General features: G+C 44.5%; 1 protein-coding gene across 1 annotated transcript in view; it reads left to right on the top strand.

Annotated features, from left to right (window-relative positions):
• FBXW4 (F-box and WD repeat domain containing 4) overlaps nucleotides 1–19,364 on the top strand; it is an 81,538-nt gene that overhangs the window by 14,749 nt on the left and 47,425 nt on the right. The window contains exons 2-5 of the mRNA XM_056120851.1: nucleotides 1,374–1,469; nucleotides 4,540–4,725; nucleotides 5,554–5,686; nucleotides 8,963–9,057. Coding sequence (XP_055976826.1) covers nucleotides 1,374–1,469; nucleotides 4,540–4,725; nucleotides 5,554–5,686; nucleotides 8,963–9,057 — 510 coding nt within the window. The remainder of the gene's footprint in view (nucleotides 1–1,373; nucleotides 1,470–4,539; nucleotides 4,726–5,553; nucleotides 5,687–8,962; nucleotides 9,058–19,364) is intronic.

The following is a 19,364-nucleotide window of genomic DNA, read 5'->3' as shown; positions in this document are numbered from 1 at the left end:
CCCACAGAAGGTTTTTTTTTTAAATTCCTCCTGATTTTTCACATGCTGAAGCCAGTAAAAATACAGATGGGATTTGGCTTTTAGTTAAGGAAACTAAGCATCAAAGAGGATTGAATGAACAAAAGGGATTAAAGAAAAAAAGCTAATTTGTAACCGTGTTACCGCTACTAGAATTAAAAAAGGAAAAGGAAAAACTCAAGTAGAAAGCCTGTGGAATGGTTTTAGGAGGTGCAGGTTGTTTAGCGGGACTCAGGCAGGTGTCGTGACTTTGATGCTGGCCACGGAGAGGACACCTGCACCTGTTGTTTGGAGAGATGCTGGCTTCGGCAGTAAAAGTTCCATGCTTGGGATAGGCCTGTGGGGGAATGCTTTGACCCTTAGTAAAGTGTCCTAAAATGGCAGTTAAGTGACCAGAGGATGAGAGGTGTACTGTCCTCCCAATTCCGAAATACATAGATTCTGTCCCCCTTGTGTTCTGTGGTCCGGATGTCCAGTTTTATAATTTGACCTTCACCTATTGACTTTTCAGGCAGACAGGTTAATAAGGACAAGTGATCTCTTATGCGTCTGGGAGAAATTTGCAGGGAAGATTTTATAGGTAGGGGACTTAGAGACAGCTCTCTGGACTGAATGCATTTGACTTTGCATGCAGGAGGTCTGGGTTTGATTTCCCTGGCATTCATTGAGCACCAAGTAGGCAGTATCCCCAAGCACAACCATGTGTGACTTCTCCTCTAAAGATTTTATAGAGAGTCTAATCTTTCCCATGAAGATTTTATTGGCCTAAGAGTTAGTACAGCAGGTAGAGCATTTGCCTTGCATGCTGCTGCCCCTGGTTTTATCCCCAGCAGTCCATATGGTTCCCTGAGCTCACCAGGAGTGTTCCTGCGTGCTGAATGCACAGTCAGGAGTAAGGCCCGAGCCCCACCAGGACGTGACACCCTCCCTCCAAAAGTGTTAACATTTAGCTTGAACATGCACAAAACTAGCTGTGTTTCCCAACGTGGGTGATACCTCTCCCCACCATCTCCCCCCACCCCCTGGGGGCACTGCATCTATCCAGAGAGATTTTGAATAATTTATTTTTCCTGAAAAGGTAGGCCAAATTAATCTGGAGGCCTCTGGACTTCAAGTGATCTGAACTACATGTCTGGCCCCAGAATATATTGCTTTGGCATCATTATAGACACAATTTTGGCTTTCATAGTTTCCTAATATGGAGAGAGAAGAGTTATTCTTTTCTTATTTCCCAACTGCTTTGCATATCAGAAACAGTATATATGTTCTTGAGATCTGACACAGTAGAGCCCTGGTATTTTCTCTGGTTGACATCAAGCTGTAATGATGAGATTGTCTCTTCTGTCTTGACATAGGATGTCAAGTATCCCAGTGAAGGAACGGGTGAAGGTGTCTCAGAACTGGAGGTTGGGGCGCTGCCGAGAAGGGATTCTACTGAAGTGGAAATGCAGGTGAGTGCTCTCTTAATTCTTTTAAAGCTAAGAAAACCCTGCTGAGAGTGGAAAATCTGAACCTAGCTACAACATTTGTCTGCCTTGGATGGTGTGGCCCCGGTGAGCCTTTAAACACCACAAAGAAGGTGTCATCAGAGGGACAATCTTTTTTTTCATATTTAAAAAAAAAAGAAGGCATTATGGACAAATACAGAATGATCTCACTTATGTTGGATGTAAAGAAACATAGTAAGGGAATAAAAAATGGCCAAAGGCAACAGAACTGAGAACTGATTACAAAGTTGAGCTTACCGCAGTAGGGGAAGATGGGGTTTGGGGTAGTGTAGGGTAAGGGAGACAAGAGGGAAGAGGACACTTTGGTGGTGATCTTTAATCTTTCTCTCTAGGAAGTGATATCTTCACTCTCGGCTTCTGGTCACCCTCTTTCCTACTTTGTTAAATAGAATATACTTTTATTTTCTGGGGGGAAATAGAATATAAGATTTTGGATAATCATGTTATAGTAGAGAGAGCTTAGATTAATGTCAGAAAATGTATTTACTTATTTTTGGTTTTTGGACCACACCCAGCGGTGCTCAGAGCTTACTCTGTTCAGGAATCACTCCTGGTGGGCTTGGGGGACCGTATGGGTGCTGGGGATCTGGGTCAGCCACATGCAAGGCAAGTGTCTTACCACTGTACTATTGCTCTGGCCCCATTGCCAGAAAAGTTATTTATTTATTTATTTATAGTTTTGGGCCACACCCAGTGATACTTAAGGGTTACTCCTGGTTCTGCACTCAAGATTTTCTCCTGTTGGTGCTTGGGGGACCACGTGGGATGCTGGGGATCCAACCAGGGTCAGCTGCATGCAGGGCAAATGCTTTTCCCTCTGCACTATTGCTCTGGTCCCCCCCCGAAAATTCAGATGATTACTTTGGCACTGCTAATGTCACGGACTCTATGCTTCACTGATACTATATTATTTCATAGTTATGTTTTCCCCACTAAAAAAGTATTCCTTGTTGATAGGTTGAAATAGATAGGGAACATTATAATTCTTCATTTCAGGTTGGCCTCTGCTTGTGCTGATTGATGTAGGTAGGCTTCTTTGTTGACGACCTTTCTCTCTTGCTTATATTCACCCAGTTTCTGCTACTTCCACCCACACCAGTTTAATTTTGTGGTGGTGATAGTAGCACTGGTAAATAAATAATAAAGGGAAGAAAGATGCATTTGTAATGTGAAAGGCATTATTCTATTCTCTGCTTACCACTTAGTGGCAGACAGAAGAGTTTATTTCTCTATCAAGCTTTGGTCCCGACATCTTTTTTTTTTTATCTGGTTTTGAACAGTTTGACAAATAAACACACCAAACAGTTAGTGGGCTGGGATTCTCCACTGTTACCTGGCATGAACTTGGTTTCTTGTCCTAGGCAAATAACTGGTACCAGACGACTCTAAACACATGAATTCCAATTCCTTCTGCTTTTTCCCACTTGAGTGTGCCACAAACCCATGTAAGAGGATGTTGTAGAGGAATACGAAGAATGACTTAGAATACAGCATTTGTACATACTCTACACTGTGTCACTCTAACCTACACTCTCGATGTTTCTTATATACACATGCTTGTAAAAACCTCATGAGAAGGAACTCAGTTCCTACAAAGTCCAGGCTGCATTTAATAGCCTGACAAGTCAATTTGCTGAACTTTCCGCATTCCCATGACGCTTGTATTAAGGAGTCTGGGGGAAGAAACAGCCCAGTTTTTTCAGTGTTGGCAGTGGGAGATAGTATCTCTGTAAATGGGGATGAATCAGCTGCCCTTAAAATTTGCTTGAGGTCTGGTGGTTCTGGAACTCTCTTGGTAGATCGAGTAGGTCACACTGTTCAGCTGTCTGTCCCGGGCAAGGAGCTTAGGCTTTCCCTGAGAGCACAGTGCGCGGCAGTCCTTTTTATTGGAAGGCTCACTCCATGCCATAGAGTTGGCTTGTGGTGTCTGACTTTACTTCTCCTGCTAGATTGTAGAGGGAATATTTTGGAGTCACAGCACATGGTGCTTTGGGTTTATTCTGGGTTTAGTGCTCAGAGGATCACTTGCAGTGCCGGGGATTAAAACAGGGTCAGCTGTGTGCCTTACCTTGAAGAAATATTTCAGTATTTGTGGATTTCTCTTACCTGCTTCCTACAAAAGGTGACTATCTCTGTAACTGCTGAACTGAAGTAGATTGCTCTGGTGCTGTGTTTCTCCTCTGCCTTACTTACCTTCTGATAAAAAAAAGTAGGTACCCCCATGAGGATATAGGCATTTAATCAGTACATTAACATCCTTTCTTAAGTAGTTTTATTCCTTTCTCTTATAAATGTCCCTTTGCTGTAATAGGTAGAACCAGGGAATGGAGCTTCCCAAGGCTCATGTTTCTCTGTCATATCTTAACTGTCTGTTAGAGAAGAATACATGGGAATCTTGGAACCTCTAAATTTTTCATTTTCACTTAAGATCAGTGAGAATGCAGAATGAAAGCAAGTTACTTCATCTGACTGAAAGGTTTCTTTTTAACCCAATCATTGAATTTACTAAGGTTCACCTATCCACAAGAAGTCTAGGTTACAAGTGATTCAAGTCTTAAGCACTCCCCAGTTAAAAGTGACGTATAAGGGATCAGAAAGATGACTCAAAAGGCTAAAGTGATGGTATGCATGCAGGAGGCCTGGTTGTAATTCCTGACTCCAAATAGCCCTCTGAGCACTACCAGGAATGATCCCTCAGCAGTGAGCCAGGAGTGATATCCTCTCCCTCAGCACTTAAGGGTTTAATCCAAACACCAAAATGATTTTTAAGGAGAGAGAGAGTGAGTGAGAGAGAGAGGTATCCTTTTAATTCTAATTCTTTTTAAAAAGAAAATCCAAAGAAAGTTAGGTCACCATGAAACTCAGAGTTTTCTAATGGTAGGTGATTTTGATGAAACTTGGTGTTGTAAGTTATCCTTGCTGAGTTTGGGCTTGCTCAGCCACTGCAAAGATTGGAGTTGATTTTTTATGCTGTATCTTAATAACGTTCAAATTTTTGTTTTTAATTTTGCAGTCAGATGCCCTGGATGCAGCTAGAGGGTGATTCTCTGTACATATCCCAAGCTAATTTCATATTGGCCTATCAGTTCCGTCCGGATGGTGCCAGCTTGAACCGTCGGCCCACGGGAGTCTTTGCTGGACATGATGAGGATGTTTGCCACTTTGTGCTGGCCAACTCACACATTATCAGTGCAGGAGGGTGAGTACTACAGGTCCTGACTTCTACTTACTTCCTTAGTATTCTTACTTTTGTTTTTCGGTCCCTGGTTTTTGGACCATACTGTATTTTTCTCATGACTTTTTCCTGGCTCTGCTCAGGGCTCGCTCCTGCAGGTGCTTGCCTAGCTGAATCATATGTGTTGCCAGGGATAGTACTTGGGTTGATCAAGGCAAGTACTATACTATCTCATTGGCCATACTTCCTTTTCTTTGCCACTTCCACCACTGCTCAGGGCTTACTTCTAGCTCTGTTCTCAGGGATCACTCCTGACAGTGCTCAAGAAACCATATGGGATGCCAGGGATGAACTCATAATGAGTGCCAGGGATGAACCCAGGTCAGCCTTGTACAAGGCAAGTTCCAAATCCCTGTCTTATCTCTTCCATTTCTGCTTCCTTAGTTTTCTTGAGGGACCCTTTGCCTGTCTGCTTGTCTCTAACTTCAAAGAGATAAGAAAGAATATGGGAAGAAGTAGCGTATTTTTTCCCCCTGTCTTCATCTAAAGCATAATATTTGTCAATGGTAAATACGGAGGGTTAACCCGAGGGGGGGAAAATAGAAAGAGTCTTGAATAAAACGTGAAGCAGATTTTGATACTAACAGGGGGAAATTTGTTTTGTCTCACAGCTCAGTTCGCCCTAACTGACCTGAAGAAGTAAAGGTATTTAGATACTCAGCAACTTATTGGGCTGAATTACCCGATGCAAATTTAAACATCATTGGAGACTTGGGCTGTTTCTGTAGACATTTCCCCTTCCTTCAGCGTGAATAATTGGCTGTTGGGGTGGGCTCCTTGTTTCTCTTCTAGAGATGGGAAGATTGGCATTCATAAGATTCATAGCACCTTCACTGTCAAGTACTCGGCTCATGAACAGGAGGTGAACTGTGTGGACAGCAAAGGGGGCATCATTGTGAGTGGCTCCAGGGACAGGACGGCCAAGGTGAGGTGTTCTTCCCCTTACATAGTTATTCCCTTCTGTCTATAGGGAGTGGGTTGAGAGAGGGTGGTTAGGGCCTCGAATCTTAGGATTGGCTGCGAGCATTGGGTGAGAGCGGGGAGGGGTACAACACAATAAAGGACTCACTTATGTGCCTCTGGCATGCAGCTTACCATGCCAGGCGGTGTCTCTGCCAGCTGGACTGAGAAATGAGTGGACGGTGGCTGGGAAACTTGCCACTCACTTGAAATGTGGCATGAACGCCAAAGCAGAGGGCCTGGCCAGCTTTTCCTCCCTGAGCTGAGCTTTCTCAAGTTGTGGGTTAAGTTCTAACCCCAATATTTTATTTTAAAATCTCTCTCTTTTTGCTTGCTCTCTGTTTAGGGAGGTTAATTTTTCACCACCTGTTTATAAGCAATCAAGCTGATAATTAAAATGTGTTTTGCCTGCTTCTCTGGAGAGCTACGTGGTCAGTAAGCAATAGAAAGATGATGAGGGAAGGGTGTTGATTATTGTGTCATGGCCAAATTGTCTGATCAACAGTCAGACATCTGCCAAGGCATACTAGAATGAAGCTGATAAGTTGCATAACTCTTGCTTTGTGGATTTTGTCTCATCCATGTCTGGGTCAGACAGGTGCCCACTCATGAGATGGAGAAGAACCTTTCTCCATTCCTCTGTTGGCAGCCTTAGGCAGACCCACACATGCCTGCCTGGTCCACTGGGTCAACACTGGAAATATTGGTGACAGTTTAGTTGATAGTGCAGAAGGCCTGATGTATCTCGTGTATCTGTTTCTCAGCATCTGGAGACTCCATAGTGCTAATAAGAGCAAAATGCTTGTTTGTGCCAGCAAATGGGCCTCTGGACACATACGGAGGGGACTCAGGAGAAGGAAAACGAATTTTTTTTTTCTCACTAACTTTACTGACAATCTGTACCCAATGGCAATTACTCTGTCATGTAAAATGTTGCTAATCTATGTGAAAAGGAAGGAATAAACATGTTTTTTTCTATTATGGACTTTTCTTTCCCTCTACTGTATTCTTCCTACATTTTGTATTTTTTCAGAGAGGCATAAACATGAGCTTAGGTAGTCTGAGAAAAATCCAAAAATTGTTTAGAACCAATACAGCGATTGAAATTGCTGTCAAGTATTCCCATTTCCCCCGCCACATACCTTCTTTAGCTTTTCGAATTTTCTTTTCTTTTTCTTCCTGGGCCACTCATAATGGTGCTCAAGATCAAACTGGGGTCAGCACATGCAAGGCATCTTACTTAAACCTTGTACTATCTCTCTAGCCCTTGGTCATGTACCAAAACTTGCAGAGAGATTGGTGTTGCTCTATATCTTATGAATCAGTTTGCATGAAAACCCTTGTAACATGTGTGACCTGGATCTTCCCATCTCATCTCATTCTGGCACCTTCTTGTCATGGCCTCGAGCTTGCCTTGCATGTGCTGACCCCAGTTTTGAATTTTTCTCAGACTACCTAAGCTGATTTTTAAGGATCTTGATACATAATATTAATCTGTTTTGTAAAGGACTATATAAATGTTCATTCTCCATTGAGTTATATTTTCTCCAAATTGTTTGAATTTGATCAAGAGGGTAAAGGTGTGATCAGCATGCACTTGTTTCTAGTGGATAGTATCCTGCAGGGGCAGGCCACTTTTCAGAGACTGTGTTTAGAATTGGTAGCATATTTCCTGAACCACTTCTGGGGATCAGGAGCTGTGTTTGGTGGCTTGCACAATTTAGGAATCCACCCTTGTTTAGTGAGATGATGGGGGAAGAGCACAGGAGGCTTGTTCAGGGGATGAGACTTGTAAATTCCGGTCTAGGACTATTCCCAAGACTTTGTGATGAGAGCACTGTCTCTCGTATCCCAAATAAGAACTTGCCTCCTGGGCATTTTGCATTAGAAAAATGACAAACCTCACTTCCAAATTGGGACTAACTAAAAGAGAACTTAAGAAGTGCATCTAGTTATTACCAAGGTGTTCTGACTGTATCTGAAAGAGTCAGGATCGTGGTACTCCAGGAAAGCTGTGGTAATTTTTTTCTTTCCTTCTTTTTTTTTTTCTTTCACCCTCTTTACCCAGGATTTTCTTTTCCTTGTTTTCTTTTCCTAATGTTGGGAAAAGTAACTCATACCTTTCTTCCCACACAAAATCTAAAGTACTTTCTCCTTTTGTAGGGAAAGAGATACACGTGACCCTACAAAGGCAGGACCACCCTCTATCACTTAAAGTCTAGGAATGTTGAAGTTCTTCCATGTAAGGTCCTGATTATGTTTTGTGTGTTCCCCTTATAGCACTATAGGGACCTTGAGAGGTCATTGATCCCTCTGGCTGCCTCAAGATTTCTCCTTGGCTGCTGTCTGTGGACAGCTCTGTATATTTGAGGTTTACTTTCTGTTTGGTTAGAGGCTTATTTCCCTGTGTCATCTAGGGTAGGGTAAGGTGAGGGGGGCCTTGTGCCTAATGGGAGATTTCTAAATGCACTGACTGCTGAGAGGGCTCTGTGAGTGTTGATTAGAGTTAAGCCCAGAGTGGCTGCTAATGTACATTCCTGACTGATAGGGACCAGATAGTCTGCTCCCAGCAATATTTTTAACCTGTAGGAGATATGGAAGCTTAAAAGAGTTAAGCTTTTCTGCTACTTTTGGTGATGCTAGGTGCTAAATTCCCTGCTGACATGAATAGCATTGAATCCTGAGCATTATCAACAAATAAACAACAACACATCACCTAAGACTTCCTTGAAGTCTCTTTTCTTCTTCTCTCCTTCCTTTGTATCTTGCTTACTACTTCTCTTATTCTGCTCTAATTTGATCTCTGTCCCCTCTGTACTGTTTCTTGACCGTCTTCGTTCTCCTTACCTCCCCATAGTAAAATTTTGGTGTGAGATAGGAAAGGGAAGAATCCACAATCATGGAGAGGTTTCTGAGAGAGGGGAACCCCCTCTACGAACTCTTCTCAGGCAAATTTCATCTGAAGAATATGGGACTTCGAGTACCCCAGTATCATCTTGGTTGGTAAGAAATGGCTTTTACATGGAAGTTGGAGAAGATGGTCAGGACTGAGAGCTAGTGGTAGGCCAAGCAGAGTTTAGAGAGGGCCCTCTGCCTTACCTTGAACTCTATATAGGACAGAAAGGAGTCTCTGCTTCCTTACACAGTGGGGACAGTGGCGCCACCTGCCACATCTCACCCCGCAACCCCCTTATCTCTCTCCCAGCAGTGTCAACTAGAGCATCTCCTCTCTTATTTCTAGGTGTGGCCTCTGGCCTCAGGACGGCTGGGGCAGTGCTTACACACCATTCAGACTGAAGATCGAGTTTGGTCCATTGCTATCAGTCCATTGCTCAGGTAAGGGAGAGGTTTTATAAATATGATTTTATCCTGTATAATGAGGCTTTTATTATACGAGGTTTAGGTAGGTGAGGAAACCTTCTGCTTCTGTTTTGTGGGTTACTTTGAGTGACTCTCCTGGAGATTTTGTAACTCTCCCTAGAGACTGGTGGTTTGTAGCTCTCTTCATATACGTGTGGGCTTGAGATACTTTTCTATGGCTAATTTCCTAAGGACCTAACCAGAGACATGTGAAGGAAAAGATTGTGTTAGAATGTAAATGAGTTCAGTTGTTAGAAGTGTGTCCCTTCTTGAGCATATGTCTCTGGGATTGCTTCCAAACAAGAGGTCTCTCAGAACCTCTGGGATAATAACGACAACCTCCGCTCACAACTCAATCTGTAGTTCATTTCCCTTGGGAAGCATCCTCTGGAGTCTCCCTTAGGTCATTGTGACAGTTATGAGGGTGCAGGTCCAGTTGCTCTCTCATCCCAAAGCACTTAGATGAGAATGGATTCAGTGACACTGCATTGGAGATGCCAAAGATTTGATGTTGGCGTTAGACCTACCTTTGGGCTTGGCTACTGTTTTTCTAGCTTTACCTATGAAGGAGTTGAGTTTTGTGTCCTGACTTCTGCTTTCTCGGTTCCCTTGAAACAAGGCCAAGCCTCTTCAGTAGAGCGCACAGATGCCCTCCCTCTCCGCACCTGCCATGCCGCAGTTACCGAGTTACCGAGAGTCTTTCCCCACTTCCTTCCCTCCCCGCTCTCCACCCAAATGATCAATGAAAAAGCTGCAGGGCTGCCAGTCTTCAACACTGGTTTTAAGTCAGTCACTTGTTTTATGAGGGAGTTGGTCTCCCCTCCGCTCAGCCCCCTTCAGCCCCCTTCTCCTTCTCACATGAAGCCTTTGCCCCTCCTCCTGCTCCTTCCACAACTCCCTTTCAAATTTTTTTCTTCCTGAAGAATTAGAGCCGATTAGCCACGTCATTAATTCTTCAATTTGACGGCTGATATAGCAGGACCTGAAACACATTGCTGACCTCAGAGAATGGAGACCCGGTTCCTTCGCATATTGACGATGGGAGAAGTTAATTAAAATTCCACAGAGCGGAGGTGTCGGCTAACCTATAAACCTGTCGCTGTTTAGAACAAATCATTCTAGCAATCCTAGGAAAGAGGGACCAGCAGGGAGTAGAGAGGCCTAAGTGTGTGGGAGCAGAGGACAGAAAATGGAGCCATCAGGCTTTGTCCCTCTTTACGTCCTTTCCGAGACTGCCCTTTTAAAGCCACCTGGCCAAGCCTGGGCTTGATTTAGATAGAAGAGCAGGATTGCCTGTGGGAGGTGACAGGTGTGTTGGTGATTTTTGTCTTGGTCCTGTGGACTTCTGCTGACTTCAGGAAGCAGCAGGGTGGTGGTGGGAGTAAGCGGTAGAGGATTAGAGATGGTCCATGTGCTTCCAGTACTTGAATTTGGGCCAAAGAACATAGACAGACTTGGTTCCCCATCAATGCACTACTTCAGCGTCTTCCTCTAGAATGCATAGACTACCTCTTACAGAACAGAGCACAGCTACAAGTGAAGATTGTGTCAGTAAAAGAAGTTGATAACAGAGGCTACCCTTGTTAAGAAGCATTTCAGATCATAGAAAACTGAGTTTGGGTGTTTGGGGTCAACATAAGGAAGAACTTGACATTTTAATATTACTGGTGCTATTCTGTGACTGTGGCAGCTAATGTTTACCATTCATCTGCTGCATGAAGACCTTTGGCTAAATCCTTGACTTCCATCTCTGAAACCTTGGGTCTTTTGTTTTTGTTTCACAGCCAATTCAGCTGTGCTCAGGGCTTACTCCTAGTGGGGCTCAGGGAACCCATAACTGCTGCCAGGGATTGAACGAGAGTCAGCTGTGTACAAGGCAAGGGCCTTACCCACTGTACTCTCTCTCTGGCCCACTAAAAACCTGGTGTAGTGATTTTTTTGCATTCATCTTTATGTCTTGTCCTCTTGTATGTTTTCATCATCCTAAGGATGATTCTTGTGGTCTCTTTTGGCTCGTTATAGCTCTCCTGACACACAATTATGGGGCCTTTTCCTTAACTCTGTAGATGATATCTTGGACTCTTTTTTTTTTTTTTTTTTTAAAAAAGGCTTATCTTTGGGATTATCTAACACTGGAAGACTAGAGTTTATTCTTGTATTATTACTAGCCCTTTTTCTTTTTTCTTTTATTTTTGGTGATGCGGTTGAAGGAGTGGGCATACCCAGAAGTGCTTAGGGGGGTCCACTGAGCCCTGCCTGATGATACCTGAATGTAGAGTTAGGAGTAAGTCCTGAGCACCACCGGGTGTGGCCCCAAATTTTTTAAAAAGAATTATACAACCCCATATGGGGTTCTTAAACCCCACAGTTTAATAAATTGACATGAGTACTACATTATGTTAGTTAAGCCACATCTATGTGTAAGCCACCAGTGGTCCATGCCAGAATCAGTATATTAAGAAGCTAGATTCTAGGGCTGGTACTCCTGGTTTATCTGACAGTTTCCCACTCCCCTACTTCCTCACATAGAAGGAACCTAGACAGGTTGCTCATTTATTTTCTCAAAATCTTTTATATAAAATAATCTGTCATAGCTGCACATTCTATTTGATTTTTTTTTTCTTTTTGGGTCACATCCAGCGATGCTCAGGGGTTACTCCTGGCTCTGCACTTAGGAATTACTCCTGGCGGTAGTCAGGGAACCATATGGGATGCCGGGGATCGAACCCAGGTCGGCCTTGTGCAAGGCAAACGCCTTTCCCGCTGTACTATTGCTCCAGCCCTTCTATTAGCTTTTGATTCTGGGGCTTTTCTGATATATATGTATGTATGTATATATATATATATATACACACACATACATATATATACACACATACACACACACTACACACACACACATATATATACACACACACATATATGCCATGTGGGTGGAATACTCTCGGTAGCTTTCTGGGCTCTCCGAGAGGGACGGAGGAATCAAACCCGGGTCGGCTGCATGCAAGGCAAACACCCTACCCACTGTGCTATTGCTCCAGAGCTCTCACTGGCCCTTGAAAATCCAGGGGAGAGGATGTAAATCTTGCGCAGGGCCATACCCATATCCGCAGCAGGTCTCCAAGGTGAACAGCCTCTGGCATGTTGGAACAGTATATGGTTTGGTTTTGGTTTGGTTTTGTGGTCACATTCAACAATGGTCAGGGCTTACTCCTGGCTGGGGGACCATATGGGATGCTGGTGAATAGAACCCGTGTCTGCTCCATGCAAGGCAAGCACCCTACCTGCTATCTCTCCAGCCCCTATATTTTATGTTTACATTTAGGCCCATATGGTTGGACACATGAAACTGTAAGCCCTAGCCTTCATCTGACATTATTTGTGATTGAGAGAAAGCAGGTTTCTGTCCTGTGCCCACATATTGCCCTTTTTCCCTTCCATGACCTTGATTCCTTGATTTCGAGCAGTCCTGGAAGATGATTTTGAATACTAGTTATGTCTTGTGTTTATGAGTTATGAGTTGTGTTTAGGTACTCAAAACACATAAGAGACTCCACAGAAAGGCAGCAGGCAAGAACCTTTCTCTTTAACATGATCTCTTTTCTGATATCTATATCTTGTTTTTAAGATTTATGGACTCTAAGGCATATGTCTGAATGTGTTGGTGCGACTGAACTACGTAAGGCCCAATTAGTCATTCTCAGACAGACAAACCCTCTGAGGTTCACATGAAGGAAGTGTATATGTTTTGTTTTGGGGAAATACCCAGTGGTGCTCAGAGGCTACTCCCAGTTTGATATACTCAGTGATGGAGGACCATACAGTGCTAGGTGATGAACTTGGGGCTCAAGTGTGCAAAACATGTGCCCCAGTCTTTTGAGCAGTTTTTTTTTAAGTTCATAATACCTTTTATTGACATAAAAATTCTCATTGATACTAAGAATTAATAAGTACTCAAGAGTGAGAAAATGAAAAACATGTAAAGGAGTGATCATGTAGTTTTGTAACAAAGAGCCTGTCTTGCAAGTATGAGATCGTGAGTTCTAGTTGAATGCAGTACTGGAGGCCCTGACATTTGGGGTCTAGACATCACAGTCAAGTGTGTGGTTTGCTCTACAAACATACTCACTACTTGTCTATGAGCACCATGACCATATATTATGACCCTTGGTCATTGGCAACAACAACAAAAAGGGATAGTGAATTACATTTTATTATTATATTTTTACTCGGAGAGCCTGGCAAGCTAATGAGAGTATCCCGCCCGCATGGCAGAGTCTGGCAAGCTCCCCATGGCATATTTGATATGCCAAAAACAGTAACAAGTCTCACAATGGAGACATTACTGATGCCCACTTGAGCAAATCGATTAACAACGGGAGGACAGTGCTACAGTGCTACATTTTATATATATATTTTTTGGTTTGGGGGCCACACCCAGTGGTGCTCAGGGCTTACTCCTGCACTCAGGAGTCACTCCTGGCAGTGCTTGGGGGACCATAGGGAGTGATGGGGATAGAACTGGCATCTGCTGCATGCAAAGCAAAAACCCTACCTGTTTTACTATCTCTCTGGCCCTGGGAGTGACATTAAAAAAAAAAGATTTAATACTCGATTTCATTCTTGCCATTTTCCATCTCTTCCTTTCTTACTTTCCTTCCCCCTTAATCCTGTGTATTTACTGAACTTTCTATGTGCCCCAAGCAACTTATTCAGCAAGGGGATAAATGGATGCATATGGTAATGGTTGCCAACCAAAATGCTTGAAATTAGGATGAGTGGGAAGTGGGCTACCATTCTCCTCTGGTCCAGAGAGAAATTGTGGGCTCAGGGAAGAGCAATACAGGGTCCATTTGGAAAAAGCCAAAAGGAGCAACAGCTAATGCTCAGGCCTAGCCTGTTGCCATATTCTTTGGTACAGAAGAAGGGCCACAAAGCATTAGGTCATTGCTGTGCCTGCATCCAGTATCTTGGACAGTGGAGGTGGTCTTTGAAAAGCCCTGTGAGGACCAGGGATATTTTTTTTTATTTGTTTGTTTTGTTTTTTTGAGCCAAACCCAACAGTACTGAAAGCTTAATCCTGGTTCCTGGTAGTTCTCAGGGGACTGTTGGTGCTGGGGATCAAACCCAGGTCAGCTGTGTGCAAGGCAAACACCCTACCCATTGTACTGTTGCTCTGCCTCGGGGACATTCTCTCCTTCTAGATATGAAGATAGGATGGAGGGGAGGAGAAGCCTGTAGTAATGGAGGCATGGGCTCACTCGGGGAGCTGTGAAAGCTGGCACCACTCCACACTTATTGCCTTCCTCAAAGGAGGTGTTCAGCAGAATCCTTCTCCCTCTCTGACCACACTGCTGTCATGAGTCAGTGTGGTCAAGGAGGCTTCCCAGGACACTTGGGTTTTAATCCCTATCTCTTTTATGTCATTAGGGAAATATACCAGTGGTATAAATGTAGAAACTTGACATAGCTGTGTTATTAAATATGCAGTGTAATTTTGTGTAACTTTGCTCACAGTGATGACCTGTTGGTTTTGGGGGTGGGGGCAGGATTTGTCCAAGTCTGCATGAAATATACCAATTCAAATTTATAAAGAGAGTTGTAGTCTCTGGGGGGGTTTGATGGAGGAGTTGCCCCTTCTTGCTTCATTTCTCCCAGGGGGAGGGAGAGTCTGGAAGGGAAGCAGTCACTGTGCCCTATTTGGAGAGGGGGGGAGTTTTTGGGGGAGAGGGGAGGATTTGTTCCCAGTGGCCACAGGGTATACTGTGTGTTGTGTGTGGTAGATGTATAATCACCAGCCTGTTGAAATGCACCTTTCTTTAGTGAGAAGTAATTGCATCTGGGGCTTTCTCTGACTGAGAGGTTTGAATGATTGGGAAAAGAGGCAGTGAATGTTTGGCTTGAATTTCTTTGGTTCCCAGTAGTTCAGCAATCCTTTGCCTCTAGGCTTCATATCCAGTGCTTTTAGGAGAAGGCCAATCAGAAGTCAGGGTTGTACCTCTTTTTGTATTTTTCTGGTTGGTCTGGAGAGATGGGCCTTGAAGGACATGCATAAATTTGATAACCTGAAGATTGTTGATATATGACTTTGTCATATTTCACATTAACTGGGTCTCCTAATGTTTTAGCCCATGGCTGATTTGAAGATATGTTTACTCCACCTTCTTTAGGTTGGGACAGAGGGAAGCCTCTTCTGGGGTTTGTCTAGAGACAGGAGACCTAGGTAGGGAGTACTTTGGTACTTAGGGAGTACTTTTCCCCTTCCCAGCTTTTGAGCACATAGGAAGAGACATCTTGCATTTGGTGCCTGTGGATGAGAGTCACAGGCGTGAAAACACCATGCAGGGGCTGGAGGCTAGCATGGCTGGAATGGCTGGTACGGTGCTTGGAGCAAGAAGGAACCTCTAGGTAGTGGTCCATGCCCCACTGCCCTGGCCTGAAATGACCTAAGATTGGAAAGAGATCAATGTGTGGATAGAATCAAATTGGAGTCTGGTGCTGCTGAATTTCAGAGCAGTGCCTGCCCTGAGCCAAGCCTTTCTGGTGGGTATATTCATCAGTAGCAGGAAGAAATGCCACAGGAGTGGGTTTAACCTCCTCAGGACCCTGGATCTCTGCCACTACCCAGGACAGTATGGGCTCAAGAGGCTCATGTGCTGAGCTGCTGGCCAGAGACCAGAATCCAACCAGCCCCATCTGGACCAGAACCCCTGGTCAGCAAGGCTGGCTCAGTCAGTGAGAGCTGATTAAACCCTGGAAACAGAGGCTGTTGCAAGTCGAATACTGTAGGTTGAGTCCATGCGTCTTAGAGTTTAAACTCTTCCTTTCTCTTGTTTCCGTCCTTGTCTCTCTGACTCTCTTCCCCATGCCCTCTCTTTCCCCACCCGATCTCCCTTTCTCTCTTCATACTTCAGTCTCCCTGTGAACAGAGTAAGCAGTGGGAAACTAGATCTAAGAGTGGTGGCAAGACACACAAGTGACATGGGTAAATTGGCATGCCTCCTTTTCAGATTGCGGGCAGAGAGCTTAGAAGGACCAGCATCTTCTTTCTCTTCCTACTGCCTGTTCTTCCCCATAGACTCCGAGTTCCACCTGCACCACTATTTCTTGTCTTCCCTCACAGGAAGAGAGAAGGTAATTGTCTTGCTTTAGCTGCACTGACTTTTCTAGGTTGTGTGTGCAGCGTGCCTGTGTTTTTCCACCTTTGATCACTGTTCTGCCGACAGATAATTTAGCAATCATCCCAAGGTGGAAGCATGAAGTTAATGTTAAAATTAGGTGGGTTTTTTCCCCTACTCTTTAAACTTCAGGGGGTGATGAGGCAGAGAGGGAGGGTGAAGGGGAGCCATAAATTCTGTGGCTGGTGTAGCTGCTCTCTGAGCAGCCGGGAAGCCTCTGATGTCTCCACAGCACTTTCATTAACATTTAAATTAAGGGTTTGTTTTCCAGTCTGTTTTATAGGCAGGGACCTTTCATGGCCTGTCACATGCAGCAGCACCCCTCCACCCCCATCCCCCCAACTTCCAAGCAAGTGTGTAATTGTAGCTACTGCTCTGTCCTAAGCTGGGTTGCAGCTGGAGTTCAAAAGGAATTCTTGAGAGGAGATGGAGCTCTGGAGCTACAAGGTGTAACTGTCAGCAATGGGTGGTTTTCCTTAGAAAAAGGCACTGGAGGGGCTGGAGCGATAGTAGATCGGGTGGGGTGTTTGCTTTTCTGGCAGCCAACCTGGTATTGATCCCCAGCATCCCATATGATACCTGAGCCCATCAGGAATAATTCCTGAGTGCAGAGCCAGGAGTAACCCCTGAGCATGGTGAGTGTGGCCCAAAAAGAAAAAAAGAATCAATGAATAAAGGTACTCTAAGGTACTCTAGAGAAACGCTTTCCATTCTTATCTGCCCTGTGCCTTTCTCTGCTCTTTCAAGTGACACACACTGCGATCTCTGAACCCTTCTTTCCTTGGGACCACGGGCACAATTGGGTAGGGACGGGGGCGTCCATCCTAGAGGTTTCTACTTACATCACAAAATAGGGCCTGGGAGGCTGGAGCGATAGCACAGCGGGTAGGTCATTTGCCTTGCATGCAGGCCAACCCAGGTTTGAATCCCAGTATCCCATATGGTCCCCGTAGCACTGCCAGGAGTTTTGTAAGACACAAACCTTCATGCTGGGGCTGGAGAGTTAGTACAATGGGTAGGGTGTTTGCCTTACATGCAGCCGGCCCGGGGCTGGAGCCATAGCACAGCAGGTAGGGTGTTTGCCTTGCACATGGCCAACCTGGGTTCGATTCCCAGAATCCCATATGGTCCCCCGAGCACTGCCAGGAGTAATTCCTGAGTGCATGAGCCAGGAGTAATCCCTGTGCAATGCCGGGTGTGATCCCCAAAAAAAAGTAAAAAAAAAGAATTCCTCCTGGGGCTGGAGAGATAGCGCTTGCCTTACATATGGCCAGCCTGGGTTCGATCCCCAACATTTCACATGGTCTCTCGAGCACCATCAGGAGTCCTGAGTGCAGAGCCCAGAGTAGCCCCTGAGCATAGCTGGATGTGCTCCCACCTCAAAAACAAAACAAAACAAAACAAAACAAAAACCTCCTTCTACTCAGAGAGCAGCAATGATATATGAAAGTTGTTGCCACTTGAGAAGACTTGTTTGCTTGGGAGCCACACCTGACTGTACTCAGGGATTTCTCCTACTCTACACTCAGGGATTTTCCTGGCAGTGCTCGAGGGGAACTACATGGGGTCCTGGGATCAAACCCAGGTTGTTCACATGTCAGGCAACTAAGTGTCTTACCTGTACTCTTGCCCCAGCTCCCTATCTGAGAAGACTCTGTAATAGGGTCCTTTGACCTAAAAAATGCCTTCCAACGTAGACAGATGTGGGTCAAAGCATCATGCTTTGTCTCTAGTTCTCAATATCCATGTGTTTGAATAGCTTTCTATCTAATTCAGGAGATCATTTGAGGAAAGTATCATTGAGGAAATCATTGAGGTCTTCGCATTCAGAGGAAGCTCTCCTGGCCCCTCAGAGTGTATGGTATTTAAGCTCCCTTTTACATAATTGTAGCTGGTAGTATTTGTGGATGTTTTTGAAAGATATATCTATTCCAGTCCTCTCCTTTCTGTGAGCCTCCTCTTGACCTGTAGGCGATGAAAACATGTAGCAAACACACACAAGACCGCTCATCGATTCATAGGCTCTGAGGAAGGCCTGAGTTCGATTTCTTCTCTAGATAGTGATGAAAAGGGCACTGAGGCCTTTCTGTTGCTGAGTCTAAGAATTTTCTTTCTCTCCGAGTTGACCTTACTCCTTGAGTCATTACATTCCCTGTCCCTCTCTCACTAGTACTCTGAAATCATCTGTGAAGATGGCCACTTGTCTTGCCCTCATGTTCTAGGTAACCTAGTCAACAGGTGGACACCCTCAGACCCTGGAGTTCTGCCCAAGAGGACTAAGGGAGGTGCTGGGGTGACCCCTGTGCAGGTGCTGCTGGGCTCAGATTGCAGGCTGGTGTCCAGGCCCTGCTTGCTGGTGATTAATCTGGGACACGGGCCGGCAGAGGCCCGGCCAGGGCAGCTTTGGTCCCTCACTGTGAAGACCTTTGGCTCAGGGACTGAACTGATCTCTGTAACCTGCTTCGGCTTCAGTTTGATCTGTCAAGGCTAAAGAGGAACCTGACGGTGGGGCGGAAACTTCTAGCCCTGTCTGACTTATGGCACTGATCCGTTCCAGTGGCCTTGTCATGATACTACTCATATATTTAAGAGGATTTCGCCACCTGTTAGGCACAACACTAGATCAGAAAAAAAAAAAAAGAGGGGGGATCTTTGTGAAATATCTTTGCTTTTGTTTTTTTGAAATAATATAGCTTACTCTTGTAAGTAGAATTGGACATGATGTGGGGTTAGTACTGGACCTGAATGAAAAGGCAGTGACAGTTGTGACCGAATCACTAACATATTGTACATTTGTATATCAGAGGATCGTGTCAGAGAAGGAAAGATCACCCTATTCTTCTGCAGTTAAATAGCTCTTAGATCATTTGGGGAAAGATTTCACTACTTTAGTTCAGAATCAGTTTATTTGGTGTTTCACTGCACATTATCATACCTTGTTTTTTAAGTACTACACAGTTGTTTTTTTAAAAAGCTTTCACAGGGCCTGGAGCAATAGCACAGTGGGTAGGGCATTTGCCTTGCATGCAGCTGGCCTGGGCTCAATTCCCAACATCCTATATGGTCCCCTGAGTACTGCCAGGAATAATTCCCACATATGTGAGC

This window comes from Sorex fumeus, unplaced genomic scaffold (assembly GCF_029834395.1).
Source record: "Sorex fumeus unplaced genomic scaffold, SorFum_2.1 ptg000043l, whole genome shotgun sequence".
NCBI classification, from domain to species: domain Eukaryota; kingdom Metazoa; phylum Chordata; class Mammalia; order Eulipotyphla; family Soricidae; genus Sorex; species Sorex fumeus.
Note: the sequence above shows the minus strand (reverse complement) of the source record. Positions and strands in the feature narration are given on the sequence as shown.